Here is a 26432-nt window from a genome sequence, read left to right on the forward strand (position 1 = left end):
AGATTGTACAGAAGACTTATCTGGTTCCCTATCTGATGCACATATAAATTCTCCTCCTCATAATAATCAGAATTTTTGTTTTACCTCTGCAGTTTCAATAAACCATACATCTCATGTAATCTTGCTTTATTAATATTTTTACGAATGTCTTAACCAACCTTTAACATCACCTCAGATCCCATGAGTGCAGCTGATGACGCTTTGAAGTGACGCTTGAACATTCCAGTGTACATCAGAACTGCAGTAATCTTTCCTTCGATTCCTCTGTCCTCATTCTGTTTCCTCATGTCCCAGGGGAGGGGAGCGGAGACACGGGGAAAGGAAGCGAGGAAAGGAAATGAGGATGTACAAATAAGAAATGAGAAGTACTTTCCTTCACCTGGAGAAAGTGTTTAGGGGTAGAATGCTACTATGTGCTCAGTACTGCTTTTGATACTATTGACCACAACATTGTATTTATCTGACTGCATTTATAAGTGTAGTTATCACTTTGTAGTAATAAACGAAAAGTTGTCATATCAATCACAAGATCAGCATGGAGTGCCGCAAGGCTCAGTACTAGGATTGTTGCTGTTCACCTTGTACGGAGCTGATTTTCACTGTTATGCTGACGATACAAGGTTTTATATTTCCTCGAGGCCAGATTAAACATGCCAATTTGCAAAGCTAATACAATGCAGTTAATAATAAACACTAGATGACTAGTAAATTACTACTGCTTTAAAATGTCCATCATGTGTTTTAATTTGTATGCAACAAAGAATTAGGTTTGATGCACCTGTTTCTGTGAAGATGAATGTCAGACTTTTGCTAAATGTTGTGTTTTACTACAGGAATGGCATACTGCTGTGGCTGCTGCGTCATGCTGGCTTATTAGCCAGGTGGCTGTGTTGGCTCAGTAACATGAACAAACGCTGCTGTCAGAAGTTTGCTACAGGCCTTTATTTTTTTTGTCCCTGTATGGGATGGTTTTTATATTTTGTCCAGCTCCTCTCCTGTCCCGTAAGATTGTCTCGTTGTGTCAAAGGCTATTTCCAGCCCTGTAAACATTTACGATCTGCTCCATAAACCAATAACACAAATAAGATTCTGTATATTATAGACATTACATATATTTGAGTAAATTTTTATCTTATTTTTAGGTATTTATACTTTCATTTTGTACTATACATTTCTTCCTGTAGCATCCAGCAATTCAAAACTTCTACCCTCTTTATCTTACTCTGCAATAATGGTACAGAAAAATGCCAAAGCACAGCTAATAAGCATTTCCTTTTTTCTGCTGGAAGTTTAGATATCACTTGCCCTGCATGCATTTTCACTTACTTACAATATTCATTATTTAATATTTAAAATATTTAAATATTTTATGGATGCAATTATAAATAACTCAAATCATTTAACATTAATTTGTCATAAAATGTTTTCTACACAAAGAAAAACGGCAATAATGACTGGAAATTATACAGCAGGATGCAATTAGATATGTTTTGCTCTTAATTTGAATAGTAGCAGTTTAGATGTTGTTGCAGACAAACCATCTGTTAAAGTATCTTTAACCTGATGAACTTGGATGAAAAAATCTTTTTTGCTTCCGTCCAGTTTAAATTAAACTTTTCAAAGTAGATTACTACTAGATTAAACTTTTCAGTGCATGGTAACATTTTTTTCTAGGTAACACAAATCATGAACGCAGGCAGATTCCTCATCCTCCTCCAACTTTATTGACAGCTTAAAATTACATATCTATGTTCTAGGACTTAAGTTGCAATTTCCTTCTGACTTAAAAACGGAGTACAAGCAATGATATTCTTACAGTAGTCCAAGTGATATTGTACAAAAATATCTGATTTCTGTGAAAACATTCTTTTTTTGCAAATTGTTGCTAATTTCACGTCTCTCTATTGTACTGGATAATTTAAGGTAGAAAGGACTAAAATTACTCTGTAATGTTCAGCATTAACAAGCAGTGTTTGCTGAACCCACAAACGTGACTTTTCAGAAAAAAGAAAAAAAGAAAAAAATCAAAATGTATGATTTCTGAAAGTCAAATTAATTCAAATATACCATTATAACATATTTCCTTAGGAGACACACACACTTTGCTGTGAGCTGCTAGTGGGCACCAGATCATAATGGACTTCCTGTGATGAAAATGGTCTTTCTTAAGCCTGCTTTCACTTTTCTCCATATAACCACAAAACAAAAGAAAACAAAACACCAGAATTGAGCCTTCGCCTGACTTCTCTCTTACATTTGATCTAAGGCTCACTTCCGTGAGCCCAGAGGTTCCCTGTGGCGCGGGATGTCCCAGTAATGGATCTTTTCACCAGTGGCATGGAAAGGGGTTCCTTAACAAAGCGTCATACATTACACCTCTACCTAAATAAACATTTCATTTTAAACGCAATATGATTTTTTTTTCACCCCTTATCTTCATAAAGGAAAAACAAAACTCAAAGCTGCTCACTGGCCTGGGAAAGGCCTCTGTTTGCCAGCCTTTGGCCAATGAAGAGGATTCAGAGAAGAGAAACAACCATCAATCAGGAAAGGAGGGGCGACAGAGGAAAGAAGTTACGCAGACGCTTCAATGGTGCATTCTCTGGCCAGGTGACCGGTCTTGCCGCAGTTGTAGCAGTTCACCTCAGTCGCCTTGCTGCACTGCACTGCCACGTGACCGATCTCGCCACACCTGCAAGCCAACACGCATTTTAGTTTCCCGCTGAATTCAAAGCCTTCCTCCAGCATTCTGCTCTGTACTTCACTGTCGTAATGGTAGTAGTCATTTAGATAACACTTTATTTTAAGGTGCCCTTGTTAAACGTTTTTAACAATTGATTCTGCATAATTACATGCAAGTAACCCTAAGCCAAACCCTAATAACCCTAACCATATAGTAAGTGCATGTAGTTAATTAATATTACTCAGTACTTAAATGTTTAATTACAGTGTCATAATTAGTATATTTGTATAATTTATAAACAAACATATATATATAAAAAAAATGTAATAAGCCAATTTATAACATTAAAATGATGAAAAATTGGTTTGAATGAATGATTCAATGACTACTGATGGCAAAACAATGCAATCGACACAAACGTTATGGTAACACTTTACAATAAGGTTCATTAGTTAACATGAACTAATAATGAACTGCATTTATACAGCGTTTATTAATCTTTGTTAATGTTAATTTCAACATTTAATAATACATTATTAAAGTCTTGTTAACATTAGGTAATGCACTGTGAACTAACATGAACTAACAATGAACATCTGTATTTTTATTAACTAACGTTAGCGAAGATTATTAAATACAGTAACAAATGTATTGCTCATGGTTAGTTCATGTTAGTTAATACATTAACTAATGTTTAACTAATGAACCTTATTGTAAAGTGTTACCAACGTTATTTGAAGAACCAATTACTTTAAAAAGGTGATTTGCTCGATTATGACCGCTACCATAAACATCAAGGTTTATATCCAAACTGTAAACTTTTATCCCAGTATTTCTCTGATAATATGAATGACTCGCGATCTTTTAACGATGCAGCTCTAATAAACGTCATCATTTACTATTACTCATGTCGCTATGCCATTACAAACTTGTAAGCTATTTTTTTTCTGTTAAACACAAAATTTCAAGTTCATAATAACATTTGTAGCATGCACTCACACGGAGTGTGCATTGGGTTTGGATACAACACACAAAAGAACCTTACATGCCTATTTGGACATTATTATTAAATATTTTTATTTTTGGGTGAACAATATTTTTTAAAGCATCAAGCTCCGATGGGACTTACCGGTAACATTTCACCTTGTCACATAGTTTCTGGATGTGTCCGAACCCTCCGCAGGAGTAGCACTTCTGCTCGTTGGCGTGGTCACAGTCGCGTGCCACATGACCGGCTTTGCCGCAGTTATAGCAACACTGCTCTCTCTCCTTTTTGGGTTCTTTACAGTCTCTGGAGATATGACCACTCCTGTGGCAATTGTAGCATGCTATATTTGAAGCAGAAAAAAATCGTTAATCAACCATGTAGACAGTACTAACTGTACAAAAGATCTTCAAGTTCTTACTAGGGATGTAACGATACCAAAATCTTACAATATGATATTTATTGCGATATTGAGAAAAAAAAAAAAAAAAAAAAAAATTTTTACATTTTAAAGTTAAATTATTCCATCTAATGCACTTTGAGAGTTCAAAATTAAGAGCTCCAACGCATGTTCTTAACTAAGAAAACTTACGACAGAAAAAAGTCAGTGAATCAACTTCACCAGGTAACAACCCTCTTTTTATTTGTGATATACTGTCTCAGTGTAAGTTATATTCACACTGGTGTTTTAGGAAGCTAAACAAATTAGAATAGAATAACAACAATTTTATATTATTTTATATTATATACTATTCCTACGACAATAATAGCCATATATTGTAAAACAACAGCACTGTAAAATAAGTGAAAATGAATATTTCATAGGTATATTATTTTTGCTTTACACTACAGTAGGGAAATTACAGTACTTTCCAAATTTCTACACTTGAAAGAGATATTTTGAATTTGGACTGCATTTAAACCACTAGCTGTCAGCAATTCATACTGCACTTTAAGCTTTTATTTTAACGGAAAACTCCTACTTCAGTGAAAACTCCAGCTTACAAAAACGCATCTCACTACAAATCTGAAACACGCAGTGAAACCAGACTTGATGAAGGGATTAAGCATATTGTGCTTTCGGTTTGAGTTCGTTTAACAGATACTGTGTCAAAGCATAATGGCCCAAAACACTTTAAAGACCTTTCAAGTTAGAATAAGACATTTAAATACATTTTAAAAACTACACTTTTTGCCTGGATGAGCGTTTGATAGCGTCATGTGACCACGATAATATCGAGACATCCCTAGTTCTTACTAATCAAAGTGCAATGCGGCAGAGCATCTTACCATCCTCAGTCTGTTCGCAATCTCTCGCAATGTGGCCCTGCTCTCCACACCTGTAACAGAACAGATCTACAGAGAGAAAGACCACCTTAGTTAGACCGCATCTGTCTCGAAGCAGCGCTATTTGCTGGAGAAGCCCTACCCTTTCCTCGTCCCCGGCCCCGGCCACGACCTCGACCAGCATTAGGACAGTTCTTGATCCAGTGTCCGGAGCGGCCACATCCAAAGCACTCGCTGGTACTCATGTCCATTATCTGTGGAGATAAAGCCACAAACTCTGATTTCATTCATGCTCACTGCAGGCGTGAAAGATACGTTTATCACAATCAGTGTTGGGAAGGTTACTTTGGAAATGTAATAGGTTACAGATTACAAGTTACTGTGTTTAAAATGTAATAAGTAGTGTATTTCAATTACTTTAATAAAGTAATGTAACTGTTTACATTTTATTATTTTTCAAAATTACTAACAAATGTTTTCAACTGTTAATCATTTTCAAACATGTAAAGCAGGCCGGGGTAACCATACAGAAGTAAAATCCATCACTTGAATTAAGATTTTAATGATTTTAGAGCACAGCCTCCACAAAATCAGACTTTAGCACCTCTTTTTACTTTGAGATCGTTCTGAGGTTAAATACAGATTTAAAATCATAACAAGAAATAGCTGCGATACTGTTTTTAAAATTTAAATCTTAAAGAAGTTAATCTTAAAAAATAAAGCATGTACACAAACCCAAACAGGAAATAAAGCAGTTATCGATCAAACGTGTCCTGAAACATTGGTGTCTCATATTTTAAAGCAGTCACTGCAATTTGGGAAAGAAATCTCAGTATGTGTAACGGATTACAGTTACACTTATTTGTACATAAATTATGTATTATCTAGTTACCCCCAAGACTGGTTACAATGTTCAAATATGGGTTAATGTCAAGCTGCAAAGACTAACATTACCGAATAACTTCACATAGGGAGTCTATGCTCAGGTTTACTTTCATTGTGGTATTATGACAATTAAACAAGGGTTTCTTTGCATTCGTACACCATGCAGTCTAAGTTTTCATTCACTCCTCAAAAATCAAAAACTCATGTCAGACACCATCTTTCTCGGATGACTCTGTAAAAACTAGATTTTTTTAAGGAGAAACAATTCAAAGAAACATAAAACCAAACACTTTTCAATCTCATGTAAGGGATCTTCTGTAAATGGGAATGCTGATGGCACATGGCACATAGCACACATGGTCCTAGCACCAAGGCTACTGCTAAAGGCTAACAAATCTAACAAAATTAACAGGGTTCTCATTGGAAACGACTATAAACACTCATAACTGTATTTAAAAACGGGTTTCATGAAGGCCAAAAGTGCTACATGCTGGTTTAACACCAGTAAGAGTTAACTTACTGATCATCAGATCATTTATTATCAGCCATGGAAATGCAGGCCGTAAGAGAAATTGCTCTTATCAGGGATGCACTAACACAATAAACAACGCAGAATGAAATCAGCCTGATTAATGCATGCGTTTAGAGATGTACAGGGGTTAAATGACACATGATTGAAGTAAAGTCACATGTGTAACGTTAAATGCTCCACAGCCTTAGAACCTCAACACTGGGCCTCATCATGAATTTTCACGCAAAAACTTCACACAAACACTCAACTCTATCGCTATTCTGCCGCGATGTGTATTTTTATGAGCTGCTGTGCGTTTTATTTCTGCAATCGCACATGTGCACGTGCACTTATATGAGACTTTCCCGCGCAGGCACGAGCTGCAGCAGGCCTCAGCTAGCTCAACGCGCATGATTAAACACACTCGATGCACACACAAGCCGTGCGGTTAACACAATCACAGCTAGCATTAAATATGTAACGGATCATGGAGATAATACGGACAAAACCCGTTGGAAATATGAGTTTATCGCCGATAATATGTGTACTCACCTATACCGAACACTAGCCTGTTAGCTGTGACTCACTGCTGTTTACTCCTCCCTTCAGCACTGCGCATGAATCTGCTGAGTGACAGATACAGTAGCCAATAAGAGATCCCGATTCAGACCGGGATGACCAATGAGGATCGAATGCTTGGAGACGCCCCTCCATTCTGACCAATCACTGATCGGAAAGATAAACGGGCCCGCCCACAGCAACAACGCTCAGACGAACGGAATATTAGCGTTCCGCTTCCTGTTATCTAGCCTGTTATAAATCACACAGAGAGCTACTGAAATAAATCACACATGTGCTATTCCAAACATTACATGTGGCACGTTTATTTACGCATATAATCAGAGTTCAGTTATGAGGCGCAACTCAAAGTGACGGAGAGTTATTAATTATTTTAACCAGCAGTTCAGGCCAGTATTACGAAATCAATCGTGCAAACCTGTTCACTAATCTGCAGTTAAACTTTATAATTTAATGCGTCCAAAATCAAACATTTGGTCGGTCATCAGAAATTCCCGGGAATCATATCTCACTGAATCGTAGCTTCCTAATTCTGTTCCCGGATGAAGCAACCTTTAACCGCTGGCCCTCAAATCTGGTGGCTAAATCATTTAAAATAATAGTAGTATGCGGTAGGGCTTGAGCGAAGCCGTGAACTCAGCATGCTTACTATTTAGGTCATATTTTACAAATAGTAAGAGTTGTATGGTAGAATGCTATTTTGAGTTCAGCCATTATTTTATGATATGATCCATTTTAAAAACCTTTTCCCAGATAGCACACGTACGTCTGCAAGACGTCTGTTAAAGATCTCTTGATCTGGAAAGCATCTGCTGTCTATAAACGTCTGACAGACATCTGTAAGATGTCAGTTTTACATACATTCTAAATCATAAACCTCTTAAAGACATCTAATAGACGTCTATTTGACATCTAAAAGGAGACGTCCTATAGACATATTGCAGATGAGCAAACACCCTAAAAAATACGTCTTGCAGATGTAAATGCAGACGTCAAATAGACGTCTCGGAGATGTACGTGTGCTATCAGGGTTGCTACAAACACTCGTGGGCCATTCCACCGAATGGGTGCCATTTGCTTCCAAAACTCTTTAAAATAATAATAATAATAATAATAATTTCCAATTCACTTTTTAAAGACTGAATCTAGTAATAGACATGTTTAACTATTCAAAATCTGTATGGGTCCATCTCAGGTAACTTTATTTAATTTTTTACACATTTTTTTAGGTGGAAGATGGATGCATTTTTCTCAGTCCTGATAGCAAAACTCCAATGTCTTTTTAAAAGCATGTTTAAAAATATGTCAACAAATTCCTTCATTTCCCCCTCAGGCAGGTGTTTATTTTAAAGAAATTGTTGGTTTCATGGTTCAAGATTCTTTTTATCATAAAAAAAAAATCACTATTTATCTGCACAAGGTGTATTTTTCTAAAGTACACATAAAAACAATAGGGCAATAGCATTCTCTCAGTGTGGATAGAAGGCCAAAACATTGAGAAAAATGGTTTGTCTAGATTAATATGGATGTAGCCTAATATTTACATTAATAAATCTGATAACACTACTCACTCCTGTTACTTTTACTCAGTTACTATATATAAGTATAGGATATATGAGTAACAGGACTGAAAGTAACAGGATTGAGATGAAAATGAGCAAATACATATAATCTAGCCACATGGAGTACATGCTAATATTATGAAATACTCAGCAAATTATAGTGATTCACCAAAGATTTGTATTTTTAAAATAAACAAGTACATCTAAGAAATAATGTAGGTAACAGGACAGTATATTTATAATGACGCACCCAGCCACCATTACAATATCATCGAATATACAGAAAAGAAAATAAGACCACATGCTTTCGATCGTTTCATTGCCTTCAGAAGGTTACAGATGTTGCAATATTATGTCTTGTGGAATTTTCCCAGTTTTTTAGAGGGGGGAATGTGTTAGGGTAACAGGACTGAGTGAAAACCTGGGGACACGACTAAAATGTGTATTTTAGACAAAATATTATACAATTATGTTGAAATAAATGTATTTAAAGCACAGATGTACGGTGGCCGAGAGAGCTCAACACGCTGCAGAAAACACATGCAAACAGAAAAAGCACCTGCAAATTAAGAAAACTATTTCACCAATTTGACAGCAGGTGCTGCAAGTGCTCACAACACAACCAAACAAAGAATCACGCTGCAAATAAAATAATTCATTTGGCTGTGTTGTGAGTACTTGCAGTGCGTTTCTTTATTTGTTTGTGTTGCAGCACCTGCTGTCAAATTGGTGAAATTGTTTTCTTAATTTGCAGGTGTTTTTTCTATTTGCAGCGCGTGAGCTCTCTCGGCCACCGTACAGATGGGATATGGAGGTACACAAAAATGCAAAATAAAAATGATTTCTGAAGGATTTTAAACATTATATTTCATGTTAAAATGTACTGTTAGACACTGGGGACATGTACAAATGCTATATTTTCAGTGTTTTAGGTAGTTTTCATAATTTTATTATATATTTTAAATTTGCAGTTAGATTAATGTGCAGGACACTTTGCTTAATAATAAAATGTATTTTATAGTTAATTTTTATGCATGTTTGTACCTATAATGTCCTGGAGACAGAAATGGCACCCGTTCGGTGGAATGGCCCTCCTACAGTCGTATCGAAAAACCTGCATTCAGTCAATTGTTCATTTTCATGGCTTTTCATCATATTACACCTACGTTAGCAATATGGCCATGCCCTGAGTATTTTTAAATGATATTGCAGAATAATTCATAAACTAATGACCTAATGACTCAAGTATCTCTCTCTCTCTGTGTGTGTGTGTGTGAGAGAGAGAGTGTGTGTGTGTGTGTGTGTGTGAGAGAGAGAGAGAGGGTCGAGCACAGTAGATTACGCCATCACAGACCAAAGTAAAATCAATTATTTCACAGTGATGCCACAGCTGCCATTATCAGACCACAGTCACAGTCCTCAGTCTCAACAGGTGAGGGAATCATCTGCCATCTTCAGAGCAGAAGGTTAAACTATATCCACTCCCCCCTAAATTTATATGGAGTAAAGACAGTCCTGCCCAGTACAAAGCTGCGCTCCACAGCACGCAAGTTGTAAACATGATAGACTCATTTCTCTTGACTACATTTAGTGAAGAGAAGTATCAATTTAGCAACTGAACAGTTAACTAAAATCTTTTCTACAGTCGTCAGAAAAGCCCTCAGAAAAAGAAAAAATGACAGATGTAAAAAAAGAAACAGCTAAAGATGTTTGGTTCGATGAAGAATGCCAAAAACTAAGAAAAGAATTGCAATCATTATCAAATAAAAAACACAGAGACTCAGCAAACCAACAAACACGAGTCAAATATCAACAAACCCTTAAAATATACAAGTCACTGTTAATACAGAAGAAAACTGATCACATAAAAATAAACAAAATTGAGACTTGTGGACCAATTTAGACGAGGCCAAACACATTCCCATCCACGACCCAAACATCTGGACTGAATATTTCAGAAAACTCTATTCACTAAACGAACCAACCCTCGCCCAAAAACATCTGACCTCTGAACTACACGACCTAGAATACACTATAAAAGACCGGCTAAATCATTTAGACAAGCCCATAGAATTAACTGAACTGACGGAGAAGATGAAATCCCTAAAAAATAAGAAATCAAGTGAGTTGGATGGAATATCTAATGAGATGCTGAAACTGAGAATTGCTATCCTGAAATTATTCAATCTCTTATTAAAATCTGGACACTTTCCTGAGATCTGGAAAGAGAACGTGATCACCCCAGTTTTTAAACAAGGTGAGAAGTACGACCCAAATAATTATAGAGGCAACACAGTCAGCAGTAACCTCGGAAAACTATTCTGCTCTATTATTAATGACAGATTAATTCAGTTTATCCAAGAACATAAGATTGTAAACAATTGTCAAATTGGATTTATGCCTAAACAGAGAGCTTCAAATCACATACACACTCCACACACTCATACAAAAATACGTTCAGCAGACAAAACAAGGAACGATATTTGGTTGCTTCATTGATTTTAAAAAAGCCATTGATTCTGTATGGCACGATGGACTTTTTCTAAAACTAATTCAAAGCAGAATAGGAGGAAAGACATGTGACATCATAAAGGACATATACAACAGGAACAAATGCTGCGTCAAGATCAACGACAGACGGACTGATTATTACAGTCAGACCAAAGGAGTCCGTCAAGGCTGCAGCCTCAGCCCGACTCTATATTAACAAACTGGCATCAGCACTCGATAAGTCCTCTTGTCCTGGTCTGACCTTCTGTTGCTGCCGCCTCATGAAGAGGGACTGCACCAAAGCCAAAGTACAGTAACGATTGGGCCTTATGAAGTCTAAAATCATGATCTTTCAGAAAAAGCCTCGTCTTGCTGACAAAAAATATGAGTTCACAATTGGAGGAACAATTATTAATCATGTCACCTGTTATAATTATTTGGGTCTGATGATCTCAGCCCCTGGACAGTTCAATACTGCAATCAAAGATCTGACGGATAAGGCACGCAGGGCTTTTTACAGTATAAGACGACCCCTGTTCAAATTCAACCCACCCATTAAACTGTGGCTCAAACCCTTTCTTCTCTATGGCTGTAAAATCTGGGCCCCCAAATTTAAACTAAATTATGAATCATGGGACAAAAACCCTGTTGAAATATTCCACCTTGAGTTCTGCAAAAGCATCTTGGGAATTCACAGAAACGGCCCGAATCTCGGCTGCGGGGCAGAACTGGGCAGATTCCCTCGGCTCTCTGAGATCCAGAAGAGCAGCGAAGTTCTGGATGCATCTCTCAGACGGAGAGCTACCACCACAGTGCTTTCACTGACAGGGAAAACACCCAGAGAGTGACCCCTTACACTATTTACTGGAAAAACACCAACTCAATTCAACAATTCAGTTAAGACATGCAAAAGTTAAAGAAATTGGAAAAATAAGTCAGGAAGAATACATCCATTATTGGCAGATCAAAGTAGCACAAATGAACAAACTGAAGTACTTCTACAGATTAAAGACTGGTTATCAATTGGCACCTTACTTGATCAAAATGAAAGAGTACGGTCAGAGAAAGCTGCTGATGAAGTATGGTCTGTGTGTGGAGACGGCCGACACGAGCCAGAGAGCTGTGTTCTCACTGCACAGACTCATAGATGCAAGCAACTTAGACAAACTCTGTTATATTTTAGGAAAAAAGGAAAAGTGTCAAAGGCTGATCCCTCCTTTCCATTTATAACTGCTCTTTGTATTTTCTTGTTTGTTTTTGTTTTTTACTTACATGTAGCCTATAATATGGACATGTATATGTGTTTCCCCTAGATTTTATTTATCTATATGTTTGTATAATATATTTATTGCTTTGGCAACATTATGTTACACAGTCATGCCAATAAAGCTCATTTGAATTGAGTGTGTGTGTGTGTGTGTGTGTGACGTCACGGTCGTTTCTTCAGGTTATGGCGGAGCTGAACTCTTCAAACTTTCTCTGGTGAGCGTTTATCGCTTCTTGAAATGCGTTATGAGTTTTGTGTTTGTAATGCATCTCTGTTTTTCGTTTGGTGATTTAAAAAATATAACTGGCTCGTGAAGTGTTTGTTGTTTGATTTGATTGGTTTAAATGTAGAAAAGAAATAAGGGCCGCAGAGGTAATAAGTTACGTTAGCTGCTCAAACAGTTCCTTCAACACTTCACGCCAGTGTAAACAATCTCTTTATACGTTTATAACAATATGAAATGATTTCCCTGATAATAAAGATAAGTTATTTGCGTTTTACTTATTTTCCATTAAGTTTACACCCTTTCCCGTGACATTACCGACGGACTTGTGTTTGTTTTGATCTTCTCCGCGAATCCACTTAAACAGAAAAGCGTTGAACAGTCGAGAGCTAAACCAGCTTTTAATTAAACGCGCAGACTCTGATAACACAAACAATAACGTTACTATTCATTTAAATGTGTTTGATCTAAACTTACGTGATTGGATTTTGACAGCTAAGGTAAGGTAAGTTTTCCCGATTACATTAAAATAATCATGACTGCCTGTATATTTGTTTGTTTGTTTGTTTGTTTCATTATTATGACACAATTTGCAAAATTCAAGAGAGTTTCTATAGTTGAGAGAAGTTGTCAATACAGTTTACAGTTGTGTAAAACCCCACAACACAGTCAAGATACTTTTAACGGAATAAGTGATATTAATTCCCCAATTGGGTGGAAAACAAAAGTGTCTTTCTTTAAATACATTTCGTTGTTTTTGACCCACCTCTCTCTCTCTCTCTCTTTCTCTAAATTTCACAATTCTCTTGTGTACAGCAAAACCTGCTAATATAAAGTTCAAATATGATTAAAGGTGTTCAGTAATCAGATAAGAACAAATATATAATTAGTAGTGCTGTCAAGCGATTAATCACATCCAAAATAAAAGTTTTGTTTACATGATGTATGTATATATGAGTGTAAATAAATGAGTATATATAAATAAATATACACACATACAGCATATATTTTGAAAATATGTACATGTATTTACATGTATATAGCCTATTTATATTCATATAATTTATATTCAATTTAAATATATTTATATTTATATAAAAATATTTAATATTTTTCTTAAATATATACATGTATGTGCGTGTATTTATGTATACATAATAAATAGACATATAAATAGACAATAAATGCACACACACATATATCATGTAAACAAAAACGTTTATTTTGGATGTGATTAATCGTTTGACAGCACTACAATTAATAAGTAGTAATAAATGTATTTCAGGTATGTCTAAGAAATACTACAGAAGCTGTAGTAAAAACAAATAAACAGCATAGTCTTCATTGTATTAATTAAAAGTGCACTGATTTTTATTAAAGCTACAAACGTGATTCAGTCAAGAGCAGCGAGTGATTCTCTCTTTTTGTGGTTGTTTGATTAAGTTTACAGACAGCATCGGGTATAGACCTAATACACAGATTCAAAATACTGACACGCATCCGTTAGTTTAACTAATAGTTAGTTTTTAAGATTGTTTGCAACCTCGTAGCAATATCATACTTAATCATAATGTTATACTGTTATTTATGGACCAGTTCTTTAAAGGTGCTTAACAGACTATTGACTTGATAAAATGTAGAAGTGTAAGATCTAATGTTTTCATTTGGTGCCTTTTACTCACGTTTGAAACTGCCATCAAAGTTGAGTAATGGCAGTAGTTTATTGTCACGCCATGCTGAAGAGTTCCTGAATGATTTAACGGATTATAGTTTACTAATAACATCCAATAATTGACCAGGGGCCTGTACCATGAAGCCAGTTTACACTCTTTCAGTATATTACGCAAATAATAGGCTAGGCCTATGTAATCTAAAAAAATGGGTTTCTAAATAAAAATTTAATAAATAAATATAAAGCTTTAAAAATGACTCGATTTAAGGTTGCATTTTCAAGTCTCTGTATACCTACGTATATTATCAACTATATAAACTACGTTCACAACTTTAACTTGCACTGACATAGCAAGATGTTTTCTTTTAGTTGTCCTTTTTCATTGATAACTCATCGTCTTGCTGTGTAGATGCACATTAATCTTCATCAGTCATCATCTCTTAATCAGGAGACAGAAGTGAATCTCGCCGACTCTCTCACAACAAGCGAGTCGCTGTTTCTCTGTCTTTTATGGGATATGTGATTGTCTGCTACTGATGTCACGTTTGTCCATAAGCTCAGGAGCATAGCTTGAGTTTACAGAGAAAGCTGATGATCAGTGTCATAGTACCTGATTGAACTGGTTTGGTTTTGTCAACTCGAAGCTAATCCTGTAACCCTGAGTTTGTTCAGCCAGCATCATGGTACAGGCTGCAGTTCTCAGAGTCACTCCTCTTTGTTTGTGTTTCTTCCAGAAGTGAGTGCTAGAGGCTATTGTAATGGAGCAGCTTCAGGGAGCGTGGAGATCCGTCACTAACGGTCTGGGAATGAAGGAGTCTGTGTTTGAGAGCTCATGTGTGTCTCCTGTGATCCAAGGGGTGCCATGTGTGCACCGCTCCTCGAACGACTCCAGAGCCAGCCGCACCATCCGAGTCTTCCTGCCCAACCAGCAGCGGACCGTGGTGAGCGAGCCGGATTACACCCCTCTTCATATAGAGTAGCAGAAAGAATTGCAGTCATAAACTGCTAATTGGCTGCTTATTAATAGTTAGTAAGGTAGTTAAGTTTAGGTACACTCAAAAAATAAAAAATGTACTTAACTTAATTAAATTATGGACAGTGGTTCCACATAACAGAAACATGTTATTTCTACTCAAATACATAATGTATGTTGAACTAAACTGAATTGAGTAAACTTAAACAACCATGTCCAAATAACTTAAATCAATCAAGTTCATCCTAACTAAAGTATTTGAGTAAAGATAACATGTTTCCATTATGTGGAAACACTGTCTGGTCAAGTCAAGTCACCTTTATTTATATAGCGCTTTTACAATACAGATTGTGTCAAAGCACTTAACAGTATCAAATTGGAGGATAGAGTGTCAGTAATGTATAATGATAAGATTAAACACTCAAACACTGTCCATAAATGAATTGATTTATTTTATTGTAAGATATTTTTTGATGCAGCTGCTATTTATAACACATACTAAACAAGCTAAATATAGCTCTTATTGTTAGGAGTTAGCCAGAAAATGGTTGTTACATCCATGGCATGCCCCAACTAGTTTTTTTTTTATTTATTATTATTAAAACAACTTTAATACTTGTTAGCAGGTCCTCAACCCAAGCACATGCTCTTCACTTCACCACAATGGTAACCCCCAAAATGCTAACATGACAGACACTCTCTTAAATACAATCATAAAAGAGCATTAAAAATGTATATGTATCCCCATTCTATCATCTTGAGAAAAGATGCATAAAATAACATTTTATTTGAACATTTACTCTCCCAATCCAGTAAATGGTCTCTCTATCCTTCCCAGTTGGGAAGTGGAAATGCTGTTCCTAGATTATAAAATGATACTTTTAATCAGACTAAAATCATTTATGTATCTTAACTCAAATGGATTAAGTAATGTGGTTGAAAATTATTTTGTTTGGTTAACTTGATTTAAGTAAACTGAACAAGCACCAAATGCTATTTTGACCTACTTAATTAACACTTTCTTTCAAACTGAAAACATTTATTTGAACCAAAGCATAACTTTTTCAAGTCAGTTTACCACAATGCAACTGTGTTTGAACGAGAAATCTAATACATTGTTAAATTAAAATGAATTGTTTAAATTAAGTGTACAGAATCGTAAAATCATTTGTTTGAGTGTATGGGGATTAAGGGATCTAAAATATGATTTAATTCAAGTTTATTAGCAGTTTATTAGCATGCAGAATAAGGCGTTCATATGTGCTTTATAAGCAGATGTGCACATAAGTGTTTCAGCCTGGTTCTTATAAGAGCCGTGCTCATCAGAGTAAGTTGCGATTATTTTATTAGTCATAGAATGGGAGATGTTACATTAACCTGTTAACAGAGGTTTTCTGTGTTCATATATTTAAGTAAAGGGTGATTATTTTAATAAGTACTGCGTTTTATTTTTGTATTTGCAATCAATACGGCCTGTGCTTAGTAACACTTCATTTCTTTGTTCAAATCTATTATTAACAGTCACACGATTAAAACTGATCTTGAAAAACTGAGCGACCACATTGCTATATTAAACTCTGTAAAATGGTAAGTTGGTCGCAGTGCCATGCACTTAATGCCTCATCTGCGGCCGTTCTAGATGCACATTAAAACTGAATTAGCAGCGCTCTTACTGCATGACTTCAGTGGCGCTGGCACAACTATAGGTTAAAGAGCTTAAAATACGGGTATATACAAGTTAACAGGTTAAAGTATCAGTTTAGATGTTAGTATGGCAACACTTTACAATAAGGTTCATTAGTTAACATTACTTAATTACATTAGTTAACATGAAATAAGAATGAACAACACTTCTGCAGCATTTATTAATCTTAGTTCATGTTAGTTTCAGCATTTACTAATGCAGTATTAAAATCACAAGTTGTGTTTGTAAACATTAATGCACTGTGAACTAACATGAACAACGAACGACTGTATTTTTATTAACTAACATTAACAAAGATTAATAAATTGTGTAATAAATGTATTGTTCATTGTTCATTTATGTTAGTTAATACATATTAGTTAACACATACACTAATGTTAACAAATGACATCTTATTGTAAAGTGTTACCATTAATATTTATTTATCATACTGTTGAACTTGACAGTATTTTTTCTCTTGTTATTTCAAAGGAGCTCCAAAGAAGCCAGAGTCTTGTACCCTGCGTTTATGAGTATCTTTATGTTCGTTGGGTGAAAAAGAAAAACTCAATAAACAAAGTAAAATATAATTTGACTGATATCTTTCCCCAGGTCAGCGGAAAACCTGGATTTATGCTTTCAGTTCAAAAAGAAATTTTATACATTACAGTTTGTCCATCTAAAATAGTAATTGTCCATTAACAGGTGTCAACCATGTCGGTACACAAATGAGCACTCTGAACTTATTTACACAGCACATTTTTTTATTTGGTCACGTATGCGCACCTGCGTACCACTTATGTGCACCCCTGCTTAAAAGTACTAATAAACAGCTAATATGCATGCTAATAAGCAACTAGTTAATAGTGAGAATTGGTCCTTTAACTAAAGTGTTGCCAGTCAAAACTGTGGTTATTACAGTCATGAAGTTTTAAGACGTAGTAATAATTTCCTTTCAACTGTAATCTGTCTCAAACAAACGTAAGTAATATTCTGAGAGTTTGTTGGAATGAATTTTGCAGACTGCCGACCACTTCTTCCTTGGAAGAGCTCATTATAGCAGGCAGTTAAGTTTGCTTTACAGAAGAATCTTGCAGATATTATTGTCTAAAGGAAGTGAAAATGAAATACAGTTTAAACCATATGCATAGATTGTCTGGTGTGTTTTTGCTCTTTGAAATGATGTGCATGCTCCTCCTGAAGGTGAATGTGCGTCCAGGCATGACGCTCCACAGCTGTCTGATCAAAGCGCTGAAGGTTCGAGGGCTCCAGCCGGAGTGCTGCGCTGTCTTCAGTCTCCATCCGGGACAGAGAAGGTCGGTTCACACAGAAAACCTGCAAAATCATCTGTACGATCAGAGCACAGATTTTTCTTCAGTGCATGCAAAACAAAGACTTCAGAAATACTAAGATGCACTCAAATGTGACCCTGGAGCGCAAAAGCAGTCATAGGTAGCACAGGTGTATTTGTAGCAATAGCCAACAATACATTGTATGGGTCAAAATTATTCATTTTTCTTTTATGCCAAAATTCATTAGGATATTAAGTAAAGATCATGTTCCATGAAGATATTTTGTAAATTTCCTACCGTAAATATATCAAAACTTAATTTTTGAACTTAATTTTGACAACTTTAAAGGCGATTTTCTCAATATTAAATTTTTTTTTGCACCTTCAGATTCCAGATTTTCAAATAGTTTTATCTCAGCCAAATATTGTCCTATCATAACAAACCATACATCAATGGAAAGCTGGTGTATAAATCTCAGTTTAAAAAAATTGACCCTTATGACTGGTTTTGTGGTCCAGAGTCCCATATTACTATGAATGGGAGAAAAGTGCAATATGGCAGAATAAGTCCCGCCTTCTAAATAAAAGAGACCTTTGCCAATATCTAAAGTCATCATATCACTTTCGCTGCCGTTTGAGGCTCCGGTTGCTAAAGAAACAGTCACATGTGTATTGGCTGGACCAGCCGGAAATAAAAGCTTTTTTAACGCTACTTGAGAATAATAAAAAAACAAAAAAAAAACATTTATAGTTCATGTCACATTCTGTTGCAAATTTGAAATATGTTATTTAACTGTGAGTGTGGCAAGCAGTTTTGGGGATTTCAGGATTTCATTCTAATGTTCATTAGATTACATTAATGTTGTCTTTGAACCTTGTTGGCAAACGTACTCGGTTACTTACGTAACCTCGGTTCCCTGAGATACGGGAACGAGTACTGCGTCGCTAGACGCTAATGTGAAAACTCCTTTTTCTCCGAGGACTGAAGACTTTTTCAATCACGCAGTGTAACTGCACGGCCATTGGTTCATGCAGTGTATTAAAAACGAACCAATGGCTCGGCAGCGGTGCTGCCCACCAGAATGGGCGGGGCCATCTGGCTATACAAGCGGGCATTTCGCCATAGGATCTCAGGTAAATTCGACTGAAGTGACGACACTGAGTCGTGCAGCGTCATGGCACGGCACTGTACGCAGTATTCATTCCCATATCTCAGGGAACCGAGGTTACGTAAGTATTCCCTTTCGATACTTCACTCGTACTGTGTCGCTAGAGGCTAATGGGGAACCAATTCAATCCCGCCGTGCCATGTAAGAGAAACAACTGATATAAACTGGCCTTGAGCAATAAGGACTCAGAGGGACCAATTATATGCAGGGTGAGCCCTGCGGGAAGCAAGAGGGATGAACTCATAGAGGTCAGCCCAGCTTTGGATAATCGTTCCAAGGGTCTAATGTACAGCCTCAGCACTATTATTAGGGCCAAGAGCGTTCTTAAAGAAACAGGCAAAGCCTGAGAGTCAGACCACCTAGATAGGCGTGTGCACTTTAAGCAGATAAAATCCGGGCCTGTAAGGCCGGTACGTCCAAGCTATAGAACCTGACAAAGGTGGACGGCGAGGCCCAGCCGGTTGCCGCACAGATATCTGCTATAGACACACCACTAGACCACGCCCAAGAAGAGGCGACACCTCGAGTGGAATGGGTTCTCACTCCCACAGGGCTCTGAAGACCTAGGGAGGAGTAGGCTAGTGCGATAGCGTCTACCAACCATCGAGAGATACTCTGCTTTGTCACTGGAGACCCCTTGGTGTGGCCACCAATGCATATGAAGAATTGTTCCGACTGCCTGAAAGGGGCGGAACGCTCAATGTAAGTTCTCAGTGCCCTGACTGGGCAGAGAAGGTTCAACTCCTGGTCCTCCTCAGAAGGAGGGAGCGAAGAGAGAGTAATAAACTGAGCTCTAAATGGGGTGTAGAGCACCTTAGGGACATACCCTTGTCTTGGCTTTAGGACGACCTTGGAGTCATTAGGCCCAAACTCAAGACATGCAGGATTTATCGAAAGAGCCTGCAAGTCGCCCACTCGCTTATTATGCTAGTGCTAGTAGCAGCGCAATCTTCAGCGAAAGTGCTTTTAAGGTGGCAGACTGAAGTGGCTCAAAGGGGGAGCCCTTGAGGGCTCTCAGGACCTTGGGCAGATCCCATGTAGGGACCGTGTGAGGTCGGGGCGGATGTAGCCTCCTGGATCCTCTCAGGAAACAAACAACTAGGTTGTTTCAGCCCACCGAGTGTCCGGCTATTGGCGCGTGAGAAGCTGCTATAGCTGCCACATACACTCCTGCAAGTAGGACAATATCAGCGACATGTCACATGATACGGGGTCCTCGCCACGGGTTGTACACCAGGCGGAAAAGACCGACCACTTAAGGGTGTAGAGGCGTAGAGGCGTCTCATGGACGAAGCTCTAATAATAATAATTTGTTACATTTATATAGCGCTTTTCTGGGTACTCAAAGCGCATTACATAGAAGGGGGGAATCTCCTCAACCACCACCAATGTGCAGCATCCACTCTAGCCTGTGAGATTGTATTTAGGACATTCTCGGGGAGATCTACCGATTCCTGTTGAGAGCCCACAAATGTAGAGCCCACAGTTCGGGCTGAGGGTGCCAAATCTTTTTGTTCGCCTGAGAGAGGAGATCCCGCCTCAGGGGAACGGGCCATGGGGCTGCTAAAAGCAGCTGAGACAGCTCTGAGATCCAGTGATGGTTTCTCCAGAGCGGGGCCACAAATAGCACTCTGTGTCTGTGTTCTCTGGCTCGCCTGATTACCTGGGGGATCAGAGCGATCGGGGGGAAAGCGTATAAGAGGAAGTTGGGTCATTCGTGGGCCAGTGCATCCTTGCTCTTCGAAAAATACGTTCAGCAGTGAGAGTTGTCTTTTGAGGCAAAGAGGTCGACCTCTGCCTTGCTAAAGATCTCCCAGATTTTCTGAACCGTTTGCGGGTGGAGCATCTACTTGTCTGAGGGGACGCTGCTCCGAGATAGCATGTCTGCTCCCTGGTTCAGCACGCCAGGCACGTGTGCTGCCCTTAATGTCCCTAGACCAGGACACCCAGATGACCCCCAGAGATATATCCCCAGATATATCAACCAAAAATAACAAAATAACTAAAATATAATAAAATACCTAACTACATAATACTACTATTGTTAGAAATTGCAACAAAATTAAATAGAAATATAAACTTTTGAACTGCGGGTTTCGTCTGGTCAGAGGAGAACTGAACCCCCGACTGAGCCTGGTTTCTCCCAAGGTTTTTTTTTTTCTCCATTCTGTCACAGAGGGAGTTTTGGTTCCTTGCCGCTGTCGCCTCTGGCTTGCTCAGTTGGGGACACTTAATTTCTAGCGATTATCGCCGATTTGATTGCACAGATACTATTTGAACTAAACTGAGCTAGACAATGACATCTCTGAATTCAATAATGAAATGCCTTTAACTGAAAATTGAGTGTTTAATCTTATCATTATACATTACTGACACTCTATCCTCCAATTTGATACTGTTAAGTGCTTTGACACAATCTGTATTGTAAAAGCGCTATATAAATAAAGGTGACTTGACTTAATGAACGTAGGTTGAGATTTGCCCACTCCAAGAGGCACCTTTCAATCTCGAAAAGGCGTTTCGAGGTGAACCCGCCTTGGTGATTTATATAGGCCACCACCGTCATGCTGCCTGAGCGGACTAGCATGTGGTGTTCCTTCAGGTCTGGCAGGAAGGTTTGAAGCGCACTACAATCACTTCGAGGCAGTTGATGTGTAGCCGACCTTCTGCTATCGACCAGGAGCCGAAGGTCGGATTGCCCTCACACAGAGCTCCCCAACCTGTGTTGGAAGCATCTGTCGAGACAACCTTCCTTCTGTAGACCATACCCATCATCACGCCTTGTCTGAACCATTGCGGGTTCTTCCAGGGAACGGCGTGGGGCGGAATCAAAGGTTTCAACCAGTACTGAAGGGGTCTCATCCGGAGAAGGCCCAACTGAAGTACCGGAGTAGCAGAGGCCATGAGGCCCAGCATCTTTTGAAATGCTTTGAGAGGGTATAAGGCTCCGACTTTGAATGATGCCGTGAGCTGTTGTATAGCCAGTGCACGGTCTGGCGCGACTGCCGCCCTCATGTGGACGAAAACTGCTCCCAGGAACGAAGTTCGTTGGCTGGGGGACAGTGAGCTCTTGGCAAAATTGATCCTGAGTCCCAGGCGCTCCAAGTGGCTGAGGAGGAGGGACCTGTGGGCTAACAGCTCTACCTCTGACTGTGCCAGAATGAGCCAGTCGTTGAAGTAATTCAGGATACGGACTCCCATCTGTCTTAGAGGGGAGAGAGCCGCATCCATGCACTTCGTAAAAGTGCCGGAAGCCAGGGATAGCCCAAAGGGCAGGACCATGTATTGATAAGCCACTCCCTCGAAGGCGAATCTCAAGAATCGTCTGTGATGGGGGGGCTATCTGGATATGAAAGTAAGCGTTCTTCAGATCCAGCGAAAAGAACCAGTCCCCTGGGCGAATTTGTGAAAGGATCTGCTTCAGAGTAGTCATTCTGAACGGCAGTTTCATGAGGGCGTGGTTCAGTAGTCCTAGATCAAGGATGGACCGAAGGCTGCCATCCTTCTGGGGACGAGGAAGTAACGGCTGTAGAAGCCTGTCTCGCTCTGAGCTGGTGGAACTGCCTCTATGGCTCCTTTTGCCAGCAGATTCATTACCTCGGCTCGCAGAACATGAGCATTCTTGCTCTGTACTGAGGTGGAGACCACGCCACTGAACCGCGGGGGTCTTCGAGCGAACTGAAGCGAATATCCTCGCTTTATAATCTCCAGCACCCAATAAGACACTCCGGTGTGACAAGGGGTTGGATTAGTTCGGGTGGAGAGCCGCCATGTGGGGGCTCGACACTCATGGTGACTGGAAGAGGAAATTTGCTCTCTTTTTGAAAAGTTTGTTTTTTATTTTTCTCACTATAACCAGCACCCTCTGTGCGAGAGGCTTTGAGAACAGGCCCGTGACTCACAACAGCTTTTTGGACAAACATAGTGCCGCTGGCACCCAGGACCGAACGATGTGCTTGAGGGCACAACAGAGGGCGTTCTGGGGGCGGTTCAGCACTGGCGAGACTTTGCCCCTTCCTCTTCCCTTCCAGCAGATCAGGAAGGCGCAGGATCCAAGGTGCTTGGGAAGCTGGTAGCGTCTGGCCGAGCGTGAGCGCTGTCGAGGCCATGGAGTGCAGAGATGAGGCGGCCTGCACGGCGGAGGAGTACGCTCGTCCAGCGAGGGCGGAGGTCGTTCTCCATGGCTTGGAGGGGTGAGCGACCTTAGCCTTCCATCCAATGGCAGTGGGCGGGCAGAGGTGTGCAGCCACTGCTTCGTCGAGAGGAGGCATCCTCTCTTCAGTGCCGTCCACTGAGGAGAGAGCAGAAGAAGAGTTAGAGCGAAGGTGGGCCGAGTAGGGAGCACGCCATGACTTCGTAAGCTCATCGTGGACCTCCGGAAAAAACGGAGAGGCTCTCTGACGAGGGGCCTGGCGGTGCACCGGCAGGAACCATTCATCCAGACGGCTACGAGTGGGCTCCTCCGGCGTGGACCACTCCAATCCCAGCTCTTCGACTGCCTTAGAAAGGATGCGGAAAAGTTCGGCATCCATCCCTGGCTTGGAGTCGCTGGGCTCAGCAGACGGAGAGGGGGTGGTGTCAGCAGTAGAGCCCGAAATATTCTGATGCTATTAGAGACATGCTGTCATCTAATAGCTCGTCCTCGACGGCGCAGAATGAGACCATGTCACTCGCATCAGCAGAGGGACGCTGGTCTTCGCACTCAAAGAGAACGGGAGAAATCACTCTGCTTGGCGGAGGCGAGGCACGCAGGATCTGGGCCGGTGTGTGCTCGCTCGTGACTGAGCACTTAATCCCTTTGCCCCGCTGTTTTTTCCTCACAGGTCCCTGGGAGGAAGAAAACGTAGGGTGGGAGTGGAGGATTCGCTCTCTAAAAAGAAAGCGATCCGAGCGCACAGAGTGGCGAGACTCATGTTCACGCAGTGTGAACAATCCATCTCGCTCAGAGCAGCATCTGCGTGGGGTTTACCCAGGCAAGAAACGCACTGGCCAAACTGGAGTGGCCATCACCATTGTGCAGAGTTGTTCACTAACAAGCTGCGCAAATCTTGCGCAGCTTGTTAGTGAACAACGGCTCTGTGTAGTAAATGCAGCTCCATGTGAAATCACGCACGTGATGGAAATTACCGCTGATTACAGAACCGGCTTTACTGACAAGATGTGCATTAAATATCGCATGCGATATATCGTGCAGCCCTAGTGTCAGCGAAGGGAGATCATCGTCGCTGAAGGAGAATTGATCTGAGATCCTATGGCGAAATGCCCGCTTGTATAGCCAGATGGCCCTGCCCATTCTGGTGGGCTCTGGTGGGCTTTGCTGCCATTGGTGCGTTTTTAATACACTGCACGAACCAATGGCTGTGCAGTTACATTGCATGATTGAAAAAGTCTTCAGTCCTCAGAGAAAAAGGAGTTTTCCCATTAGCGTCTAGTGACGCAATACGAGTGAAGTTTCGAAAGGGAACAAGCAGTTCTCCAAAGCTGAAATTAGTGAAAAAAAAAATTAAATAAAAAATAATAATTATGCAATTGTCTTAAATGGTACGTTATGTGCTGATGATGTAATTTGCATCACTCTCACTGCATATATGCAGTATCTCATAGAAGTGAGTACACCCCTCACATTTTTGTAAATATTTTATTATATCTTTTCATGTGACAACACTGAAGAAACGACACTTTGCTACAATGTTAAGTAGTGAGTGTACAGCTTGTATAACAGTGTAAATTTGCTGTCCCCTCAAAATAACTCAACACACAGCCATTAATGTCTAAACCGCTGGCCACAAAAGTGAGTACACCCCTAAGTGAAAATGTCCAAATTGGGCCCAATTAGCCATTTTCTCTCCCCGGTGTCATGTGACTCGTTAGTGTTACAAGGTCTCAGGTGTGAATGGGGAGCAGGTGTATTAAATTTGTTGTTATCGCTCTCACTCTCTCATACTGGTCACTGGAAGTCCAACATGGAACCTCATGGCAAAGAACTCTCTGAGGATCTGAAAAAAATAATTGTTGCTCTACATAAAGATGGTGTAGGCCAAGACCCTGAAACTGAGCTGCAGCACGGTGGCCAAGACCATACAGTAATTTAACAGGACAGGTTCCACTCAGAACAGGCTTTGCCATGGTCGACCGAAGAAGTTGAGTGCACGTGCTCAGCCTCATATCCAGAGGTTGTGTTTAGGAAATAGACGTATGAGTGCTGCCAGCATTGCTGCAGAGGTTGAAGGGGTGGGGGGTCAGCCTGTCAGTGCTCAGACCATACGCCGCACACTGCATCAAATTGGTCTGCATGGCTGTCGTACCAGTAGGAAGCCTCTTCTAAAGATGATGCACAAGAAAGCCAGCAAACAGTTTGCTGAAGACAAGCAGACTAAGGACATGGATTACTGTGGTCTGATGAGACCAAGATAAACTTATTTGGTTCAGATGGTGTCAAGCGTGTGTGGTGGCAACCAGGTGAGGAGTACAAAGACAAGTGTGTCTTGCCTGCAGTCAAGCATGGTGGATTCCCCACAGATGCTCAATAGGGTTTAGGTCTGGAGACATGCTTGTGGGGAGTGTCATGGTCTGGGGCTACAAAAATATGAGGGGTGTACTCACTTCTGTGAGATACTGTACATACCTTAGCATACATGTAATACTGTATACATTGGTCTTTAGAGTGGGGCAGAAATAGCCATTTTCTCTCTCCGGTGTCATGTGGGGCAGAAATAAGCACTCTGCGGTTGAGTACAGAGTGCTGCTCACACAGTTTTTTGCTTGATGTCCTGAGCTAACTTACATTTATGTTTGCAGCAAGAAGTCTCGTATGGACTGGAACACAGACTCTACCTCACTCATTGGGGAGGAACTTCTAGTGGAGGTTTTGGATCATGTTCCCTTAACTACACACAATTTTGTAAGTGCTGCTATCTTGAACATTTCTTTTCAAAGTTATATCATAAAAAGTGTCCTGAATCTGTTACTTATTTCATTTTCAGGTTAGAAAAACATTTCTGAAATTGGCTTTCTGCGACATATGTCAGAAGTTCCTGTTAAATGGTTTCCGTTGCCAAACATGTGGCTACAAGTTCCACGAGCACTGCAGCACAAAAGTGCCCACAATGTGTGTCGACTGGACAAACATCAGACAACTTCTGTGAGTGTTTCTCATATAGTCACAGAATAT

The 26432-nt window shown here is 39.6% G+C and overlaps 2 protein-coding genes across 5 annotated transcripts in view; one reads left to right on the forward strand and one right to left on the reverse strand.

The window, feature by feature from the left end:
• Positions 1-1701: 1701 nt before the first annotated feature.
• Positions 1702-7059, reverse strand: cnbpa (CCHC-type zinc finger, nucleic acid binding protein a). Its single transcript, XM_058764090.1, has 5 exons — positions 6904-7059; positions 5098-5209; positions 4959-5024; positions 3813-4011; positions 1702-2692 (listed from the first exon to the last, which is right to left on the reverse strand). The coding sequence occupies exons 2-5, from the start codon at positions 5204-5206 to the stop codon at positions 2575-2577; spliced, it is 492 nt and encodes a 163-aa protein (XP_058620073.1). The 5' UTR covers positions 5207-5209; positions 6904-7059; the 3' UTR covers positions 1702-2574.
• Positions 7060-12385: 5326 nt separating this feature from the next.
• raf1a (Raf-1 proto-oncogene, serine/threonine kinase a) overlaps positions 12386-26432 on the forward strand; it is a 42177-nt gene continuing 28130 nt past the window's right edge. For all 4 annotated transcript variants that reach the window (XM_058763164.1, XM_058763166.1, XM_058763165.1 and 1 more), the window contains exons 1-5: positions 12386-12464; positions 14879-15085; positions 18005-18117; positions 26060-26162; positions 26245-26402. In XM_058763164.1, the coding sequence (XP_058619147.1) occupies positions 14903-15085; positions 18005-18117; positions 26060-26162; positions 26245-26402 (557 nt within the window). In that variant the 5' untranslated portion in view covers positions 12386-12464; positions 14879-14902. The remainder of the gene's footprint in view (positions 12465-14878; positions 15086-18004; positions 18118-26059; positions 26163-26244; positions 26403-26432) is intronic.

The sequence above is a fragment of the Onychostoma macrolepis genome, chromosome 23 (assembly GCF_012432095.1).
Source record: "Onychostoma macrolepis isolate SWU-2019 chromosome 23, ASM1243209v1, whole genome shotgun sequence".
In the NCBI taxonomy this organism is placed as follows: Eukaryota; Metazoa; Chordata; class Actinopteri; order Cypriniformes; family Cyprinidae; genus Onychostoma; species Onychostoma macrolepis.